Here is a 9,528-nt window from a genome sequence, read left to right on the forward strand (position 1 = left end):
CACACACACACACACACACACACACACACACACACTCACACTCACACACACACACACACACACACACACACACACACACACACACACACACACACACACACACACACACTCACACACACACACACACACACACACACACACACACACACACACACACACACACACACACACACACACTCACACACACACACACACACAGTGATCAGCCATATGTCAGTCAGGTAGAACACAGTCTCTCTAACGGGTTGTTTTCTGCAAGCTGTCAGATGTGAAATCATACACGATAGAAGCACCAGCTCATTTATTATTAAGCACACATCACACTGAATTTCCTAACTATGAATTACATCAAAATCACACGATTACACCACGATATATCAGAATCTCTATATGCTGACACATTACACATCACGGCAGCCGGCTCTAGTCTGCGTTGCTCCACTCCCAGTAAAACTGGCTTAAAACATGCTAATATTTGTGTAAAGTTATCTGATGACCCAGAACTCCATGTGTTTCTGCTCTCTTCCTGAGAAGATGCATGAAACCACTGGATTTCATCATTCAGAGCTTTGCTCATACTTGAGCCTTCATTAAATATGTTTACATGCACTATTTTCATCAAACTGAATGAATCCAATCTGATTTTAGATTCTGTTTAAATGAACCCTAAACATTGCAATCTGATTCCCATATTTGTTTCCATGTGCATTGCATGTATTCTGAACACAGCTTCAGCACATGTGCGGTGTGTCAGTGTGTTCAGAACTGGAGAAAGATGCTGTGATAACATCACTGGAGCTACAGCGAGAGTAACTGTAGTCTGCCTTGATGACATATCTGAATGAAAGCTGACATACTGTCCATGTCAAAAGAGCTTTTTTTTTCATTTGTAAATATTCAATCTGCTCCACTGACCAGTTCGTAAAATGTAAATAAACATACACACGTCCATAAGATGCAAAACATATGTAACGATGTGCAACACCGCACTATGCATGTGCAAATCATATTCAAGCATTTACATGCTTTATTTTTTTATGTTTACACGAGGGCGTTTCAGTCTGATTGAGCTATTAATCTGATTACAAACAGATTATTTGGGTGCATGTGCTGTTTACTCAGAACAGAATGATACGTGTGGGCTGAACTCTCACAAACAGTTATTTTTGTCTAGAAAGCAAACAAAGTGGGAGAGCTAATTACAATAACCACTCTCATTTCCGACTATTGTTGTTTCACACAGAACGTGGCCTCTGGAACGTCTTTTGGTCGCTTGAGGTCAACAGCTCTCAGGGTAATGTTCATGAGCTTGTGACAGATCTGGAGACGGCAGCTGCTTTGAGAGCTGATGTGTGAGGGCATGGAGAGGTACGGGACGTTATTGGTGAAAAACGCAACCATTGTCATTTGGTGCGATCACTCCACTGACATGATGCACACAATCCTTAGTATAAAGACATTTTCTGATCCCTCTTCACTTTCCTCTCAACAAAGCAGAAATGAATGAAATGCATCTATTGATTTTAAACGGGTACAAGCTTCCAGCGTCACAGTTCAGTCTAATCTGCCGGTGAAAGGCGCTCGAGTGCTTCAGCGCTGTGGTGAAGGTCTGAATGTGATCAGCTGGAATGACACGCTGCCCGAGGCTGCGATTACAGGCGCTTCAGAATCAGCTGAGCTTTCAGGACAGACGAGGAACATGTCAAATTACTTCACCAAATGATAATTGCTGTAACGGATACTCGTTTCTCTACAGTAGTTCAGCCCATACATTTACAAACACTTCACAGGTGCTGGCTATTGGGAGTTTTATCAGCTCTAGTCTGTCGTGTGTTAGGAAAACTTAAGACACACAGCATTTTTTGCGTTAAGACTAAAACAGTTTGTACGCTTCTGGCTGCAGTTTCTGAGTAGAGCTGTGTGAAATATGTATGACCGTGAATATAACGGTAAAAGACTGCAAAAATGCTACAGTAAAAACCTGTTAAATGGTTAACGGTAAGTTCCCCTACTATATACGGTGAAAACTGTATTGGACATTACATGTAATTTTACGGTAGTATACCGTTTTTGGAAGTGAAAAAGACCGTATAATTTACAGTGAATAACCGTAAATTGACATTCCCAGAATTCCCTGCATTACATTTCAAATTTGATGTTTTTTTGTTGAAATAACTGTTTCTTCTTAGTTTTTTCTTATCAGTTTTGTACATTAGGGTTGTGTGTTACACCTAATGTTGTTAAATGAATGTTTACTGTATTATTTCAGTCTCATGTGTGTTACCGTGATGCTGTTTAGTGTTTGTGTGAATGACTCTGTGTGCAGTTTCTATATATGTTGTTATTATTATCGGTGTATTATAACGGTACAAAACAGATTTCAGTACTTCACTAGGTTGGTATATTAACATTATTTCAGTAAATGAAATTACGGCATTTAACCGTAAATTTAAGTTAAAACGTAAAACCTAAAATGTTGCAACCGTATTTTTTACGGTAAAATTCCTGCAATTTACTTTTTTTACCGTACATTTTACGGATTTTTTTTACAGTGTATGATAATACAGAAATTGTTGTTTTAATGATGTGTGAGCTAACATTGAGTATGTCACTCACGTCACAAAATCATGCCTTGATACTACATCACGACTATTAGAAAGCAGTCAGAATGACCCGGAATTCAGGCAAAATGTCCCTGCATGAGTTTTTGTCTCATATTTAAAGTTAAACAGTATCTCACAAGCAAGACTGCTGCTTTCCCTGAATATCAATACGATTGCAAATGTGATATTGATTTTATACAACAGTTGAATAAACAATATTTTAATATTTGGAATTACGTTCTAGACACATATTTATCACAATTGTCTGTTTTTGCTCTATTTCTCCAAAGATAATACTAACAAACAAGCACAGCAGCACCACTGCACATCTCAGAGCGACGCAGAGCGGCGCTTCGTTACTAAATGAATCTGCGTTTTGAATGAATCGGGTGTCAATGAATTAATTGCCCATTCAAAAAGAAGTCACTTCATTTCTGCATGAATGAGCCATTTAATCGCCAGTGATTACTCTTTCAATGACAATGAGGAGCTTGAACGTAAACTGATTACAATTTTAGAGGAGCAATTCATAATCTGTAATTCAGCGCTAACAAGCAAAACAACGACGACCCCGCGTTCAGCAGCCCTGAAGAACATTTCGCTCATTAGAGACCACTGGATCATTTCATTTCTAAATGCAGAGACTGAAATGGCTGCTTGGAAAAGCTTGCAGATGGCCTGCAGGTTGCTCTGCACACTGGCATCATCGCTGGTCATTTTGTATTGAGTTTAATGACTACCTGGCACAGTACTAGCATCTCTCTGGCATGTTCGACTGCCATCCTCACTATCCAGGGTGAAGCCCATGGCCAGATGCATGGGATTAATCCTGAGCCGTGTTTCACTGTCACATTCAGAGCCAAACAGCCAGCCGTCAGCGCAGGCCCTGCCCATTAAGCAGCTATCACATTATGCAGAAACCCATCACAATGGGCTGCAAAACAATTCATGAATTATTGCATCATAGCTTTGGAAAGTATCTCGAGCTAGTTCATTTGGTTCCACCTGAGAGGAGTCATTTTTCTTTATTTAATGCCTCACAAATGTGCAGTCTGAACTTGTTCAATGTCACAGAATGGGCTCTGTAATCTAAAACGCATTTTACAACTGAATCTGAACTGCTCCCACCTGGTATTAACATCCTCCGAAACCTTTCCTGATCCAATTTCTCGAATCACTCATGAAATCAGAGACCCTCCCCTCCATTCAGTCAGATCACAGCTGCTCAGATGTTAATATGGTTTGTAAACAGGGCCTTAATTAGCTTCACCTTTGAGACTCTCCTGCATCAACAGACGGCAAACATGTGATTCAGCATTACATCTGCTAGACGTATTCTTTAGAATGTTTGCACATCTGCAATACGTCTACAGGACGTTTCCTATCAGATGTCAAATAGACGTTTAGAAGATGTCTTGAAGATGTTTATGATTTAGAATGAATGTAAAACTGACATCTTACAGACGTCTATCAGAGGTGTGTACACAGCAGATGCTTTCCAGATGAAGAGATCTTTAACAGACGTGTGCTATCTGGGTGAGTGTGGTTGTCCACGGTTGTTTGTGCGTCGCATGAAGGCTTGCAAACGGACTTTTTTATTACACTGCCAAAATGCATGCACACGTCACTTTACTGCCTGATTAAGTGCGCACCGAGTCTGAGTTCCTTTGCAGCCGAGCTCAGAAGGTAGTCCTTCAGGTAGTCTCGGGTTCGGTACCCCGGTGCGCCCCGGGTCCGCATGGCAGCTTTCACAGAACCGCTTTTTTCATGTGAAGCATGGACTGCCAGTGTGAAAGCACCCTAAACCTCAAACAAACTCTCATGCATTTAAGCCCTGTCAGGTGTTTTGGCAGACGCGTGTGCACTTTAATGCGTTTGAGACGTGATTTCCCAGCGCATAACTTATATTTGTTGCTTATATCCTTATCTGAAAATGTTAGAAAGTCACAAGTATTTCCATTTTGCTCAAAAGACAGTAGCAAGTCTCCATTAAACTTCACAGAATTCAGTGAACGAGCGCGGCACGCATGCGCGTCAAACCCGGAACGCTGTACTTCTGGTCAAAATATAGGCTGCGTTAAATGAACATCAAACATTACATTTAGGTTTAAGTGCTACATTTAACACACGTTACTGTATTTTCACGAGAGCAGTAGCCTAACTGTACATGTGCTGTTGTTTTGCGGTATAAATGTAAAATAATTAGTTCAGTTGAGTGATGTAACAAAAGCGTTTCCACTGATACATTAAAAAACAACTGTATTTTCAGAAAGAGTCTTGCATGTGCCTTAAGTTCTGTCATCTTCTACATGCAGGAGACACTGATAGATTCCATCATTTGGGTGTGAAGATGGTAAAATAAGTGCCTTGTTAGGCTGCAGTCAGCGGTCCATTAGACATTTCATCTGTTTCTCAGTGAATGTGGCTGAATGAGAACATGAATCACACATTAGTATATCAATTCACAAATAGCATAGCATGCTGAAATTCAGATCTGATTTCCCACGGGACGTTAGAGCGTGTCAGACTGAGGCTACGGAACGGCTCAGCATCATATTGTAAAGCTCGTCAGTAAAGGAGGTGCACATCAGAAGCCCATCATGCAAAGTAGACAGAAAGAAAAATGGCAAGTTTTATATCATATTCAGAAAACTGCTCAGTGTTGCGTCTGCGATGATTTTAGGAACATTAAACATCAGAGAGTGTCATAAGAGCATCCTTCACATATCATGATATTATGATACATATCACATATTATGTACACATATTCCTGTAACCTCAGTTCTTCTCAATATTTCCTCTTTTTTTCACAGTTTCAAAATTACCTTAAAATATTATTCTTTTGTTACCACTGCTTTTCTTTACTTATTTATTTCTATTCCAATATAAACCATTTCTGAACAACACATTTCATTGTCGACACTTCTGCTGATTTATTTGAGAAATAAACTTTGACTTGGATTTTGTCTCTAAACTCAGAAGGCTCACGCGGATCACATGATTCACATCTATTGATTAAAGATGCAACTGGCCTCAAGCCATGTAACCTCACTCCTAATGAAGTACACTTTAGGAGCAGGCTATATTTTCATCAAAACCGAAGATAAAATATGCATTGCATTTTTAGGACATGCCTTCACATCGCTCGGTGTGAGGACTTCTCATCTGAATATCATGCCAAACAGTAGCCTTATAACGAAGACATTTCTTTGTAGACACTTCACTGATGTTAGCAGTGTAAAACATTGCTCTCTATTTTCACACTAACTCACCTAATCAATTACAGTGTTCACTGCATTTCTGTCTGTCCTGTTCAGTCTCTCAGCATGATTATCTGTGTATTTGTTTCTAGAACGTTGATACTCTATAAATGTGCAGCACTTTGGCTTGTTCTCTTTGTCTTTCAGCCTTCCATCCCCATTAATCCCCAGAATCCTCACAACCCCCGAACACACAAAGACACAGGCGCCTGTTTGAGAATGAACACGTCCCTGTAGATCTCGCAGGTCTGGATAAGGAAGATAAAGCTGAGAACACAAGACCTCACGCTTCTCTCCTCACACAAAGAACAGCGGCCGCTCTTCACAAGCATCAAAACACCAGCAGAAAGCAGAGTTGAGAGGAGAGCAGATCAGCCTCTGAGACACGGGCATGCTTTACATCCAGCACTTCAGATATCGTGACAGTAAAATCAAGAAAACAGAGACCTGTGGCGTTTACTTTATATTGCAGCTTTGTGTTTACATGAGCAGAGTGTGATTGTCTTGATTACAGGAGCTGCGAGTAATGTGTTGATCCAGAGAGTGTCTCTCTTATTCACATATACTGTGGCTGCACTGCACCTGTTGTGCTCTTGTGAGTTGTTTGTGAGAATCTAGTGCTTTTGGCCTCAGGATAAACCACCCACACATGAGCGCTGGGATCACACGGCACAGAAGAACGGAGAAAAGTGGAATAGTTCAACTTCACATCAATACTTGTGCTCAGTTACATAAACACAATCATCTCACTCACACACAGACTGCAATCTGTTTTCACACGCAGCAGCTGTGCTTTTGCTGCTGGTTTTGCATCCTTACCTGCAATTAAATGTGTTTTTAAAAACTTTTTTCAGACCAGGGTTATTATAGTTACCTAAAAATTAAACAGAAAACTAAAATGACTAAAACCATAAAACAAGATATATATATATATTGTTTTAATTTAACCAACTGTACTAAAATAACTAAAACTACAACTGAAATGAAAATTAATAAAAACTGCATAGACATATGTGTATATAAAACACATATGTCTATGTACTACTAAAACTACTAAAAATGACAAAAACACAACAAAATGTCTAAAACTTTATCTAAAAGTAAAACTGAAAATATAAATATAAAGCTGATTTAATATATTAGTATCAATTATAATAGTATCTAAATTATACTAAAATAGCACTGTTATAGAGACCCTTCCAATGCTAAAACGTGTTCACCTGAAATTATTACCTTGAAGAGCCATTCTGACCTGATCTACACTGAAAAATATTGCTGTAGGATTTACTTTGAGACCATTTTCACTCAGAAATGCTAGTAAACTTCACAAATAATTACAAAGAACACATAGAATTAAATGTGAAATTTTTGACAGACTTGAAAGACTGAAATAGGGTTTTCTTGTAAAATGACTCCACTAACTTCCATTGTGATTCAGTGATGTTATTATTTTGACTTCACTGAGATGCAAAGCACATTTGAAACATTTGTGTGCATTCTTTCACAAATGTAGTGCATTTACTGCTGAAGCAAAACTACCCTAAAAACCTCCCTTTATTAATGAAGTGCTACATTATGACTGGCTGTCGGCCGGAGTGCCTGAGGTCAGCAAATCAGACTCATGTACTCACCCTGGTACTCCTGTCCCGGGACGTACGTGCCGGGGCTCCCTTGGATCTGGAAGGTGAGCAGCACCTCTCCTCCTCCCTCGGCCCCGGGGCCCTCCATCTCACCGTGGTGGGTGCACAGGAAGAAGAAGGGATTGAAGCGCGGGTAGAAGCCGGACGGAGAGCCTCCCAAATCCACAGCGTGCGCCGACACCAGCAGCAGGGCGCAGGCGAGTGCGGCCCGAACCCTGAACATCTCTGCTCCAGGAGCTCGAGGAGAGAGAGTGTGTGTGTGCGCGCGGCCAGGTGTGTGTGAGTCTCACAGGTGAGTGTGTGTGTGTGTCTGTCCTCCCTTCACACACGGGAAGTTCAGAGCCTGGTGTTCAGCCCCGCTCCCACACTTAAATAGCGCTCAGCCCTCCCTCCCTCCGCCTCACTCTCCTCCCATCTCCCCTCCCTCTCTCCCTCCCTCTCTCCCTCTCTCCCTCCCTCTCTCCCTCTCTCTCTCCCTCTCTCTCTCTCTCTCTCTCTCAATCAAAAAGCGCCCCGTTTGCCTCTCATCTGTTTCCTCTCTTCCTCGTTTCTGTCAATCATTCTAATATGTCTGCGTGTTAGTGATTTGTCTCTCTCTTTAGCTCTTCAGTGTTTTGTCCAAGACAGCCTGCCTTTGTCTTTTTCTTCTCGACTCCCTCCATCCCCCAAAGCGGATTCCCTGCTTTTCCACCCAAAGATCACACCTCCTCCTCCTTCCTCGTCTCCTGTCTCTCCCCATCTCCCGTCTCTGATAGGACCCTCTTGGCTCAGCCGCCTCTTTGTGCTCCATTCACTCATGTTCTTTCTTTTTGTTTTGCCTTCTCTCAGCTCTATTTCTCCGTGTATATGTCATTCTCCTTCACATGAATGTTTCCTTTAAAATCAGACCTTCTCATCTTGTCTGTGTCTCTCAAACAGAGGCAGTTTGTGCCAGTAACACACACACACACACACACACACACACTTCACACTTTCTCCATCTGTCTGCTCTTGTGTACGACTCCTTGAAATGATCCAGCCATCTGAGACGCTGAAGAAGAAAACATTAACGCTTGAATATGGATCAGAGATTTCTGCCATTACTTGCAACATTCTTGATTAATTCACACATTTGTCCTGCAAAGTTCACAGTATGTGCAAGTGTGCAACTAAATTGACCAGGAAATTACAATGAGAAACGCTGTTTAGGAGTTTCCACACAGATTCACCCCATTCAGAAAGTTAAGAGCTGCTGTTTATCAAGTGAGCTGAAAACCCTCAACGACTCTTCTGATCCCTAACACAACACCATTCACTCCACATTATGAATGTAATTCTACACTGGTGCACAATACAGTTATGCAGTTTACATTTTGAGCAATTATAGACCAATATCAAATCTTCCTTTTATAGGCAAGATTATTGAAAAGGTAGTTTTTAATCAGCTGAACAAATACTTAAACTCAAATGGATACCTGGACAAGAAATCAAAATGCTATGAGAAGTTGACACAGGTAGGGGAAGCGTGAGCAAAAACGTGCATGCAGTCCTGCGGCTGATTCAGAGCGACAGTACGACTGCGAGTGTGATGTTACTGTAATGCAACACTTCAGTAAACAAGACACTGAGATACATTCATTTTGGACACTGGCTTTGTCTGTTTTTGCTTCACCAACAAAAATAATTCCAAACCAACCAAAGCAGGATCAACCACTGTGTCTCGGATCAAACTCAGTGACTAGTTTAGTTTGAGTGATGTTCGTTAATCACCTTTTAGTTGTAGTACACACAGATTGCTGAGTGCAAAGCTTTCCTGCAGCTCAAGCATTAGAACATGATGCTGGAGACACCAAGGTCATGGGTTCAATTCTCAGAAAAATGTTGCTTTGGATAAACACATCTGGCAAATGCATTAATGTTAATGTAATTTTTTTTTTAAACTACACCAAGCGGTCTATCAATAGACCCACATATGATCTTTAAAAAATTGCATGAATAATTATATGAGGATGAGCATATGAGGATATTTACACTTCATGAGCCTCA

At 40.8% G+C, this 9,528-nt stretch overlaps 1 protein-coding gene across 1 annotated transcript in view; it reads right to left on the reverse strand.

The window, feature by feature from the left end:
* The window catches only part of reln (reelin), a 95,699-nt gene extending 87,857 nt beyond the window's left edge, over positions 1-7,842 (reverse strand). The window contains 1 exon segment of the mRNA XM_016291464.1: positions 7,495-7,842. Coding sequence (XP_016146950.1) covers positions 7,495-7,726 — 232 coding nt within the window. The 5' untranslated portion in view covers positions 7,727-7,842.
* Between the last annotated feature and the right edge of the window lie 1,686 nt (positions 7,843-9,528).

This window comes from Sinocyclocheilus grahami, unplaced genomic scaffold (assembly GCF_001515645.1).
Source record: "Sinocyclocheilus grahami isolate Dianchi unplaced genomic scaffold, SAMN03320097.WGS_v1.1 scaffold271.1, whole genome shotgun sequence".
Taxonomy (NCBI): Eukaryota; Metazoa; Chordata; class Actinopteri; order Cypriniformes; family Cyprinidae; genus Sinocyclocheilus; species Sinocyclocheilus grahami.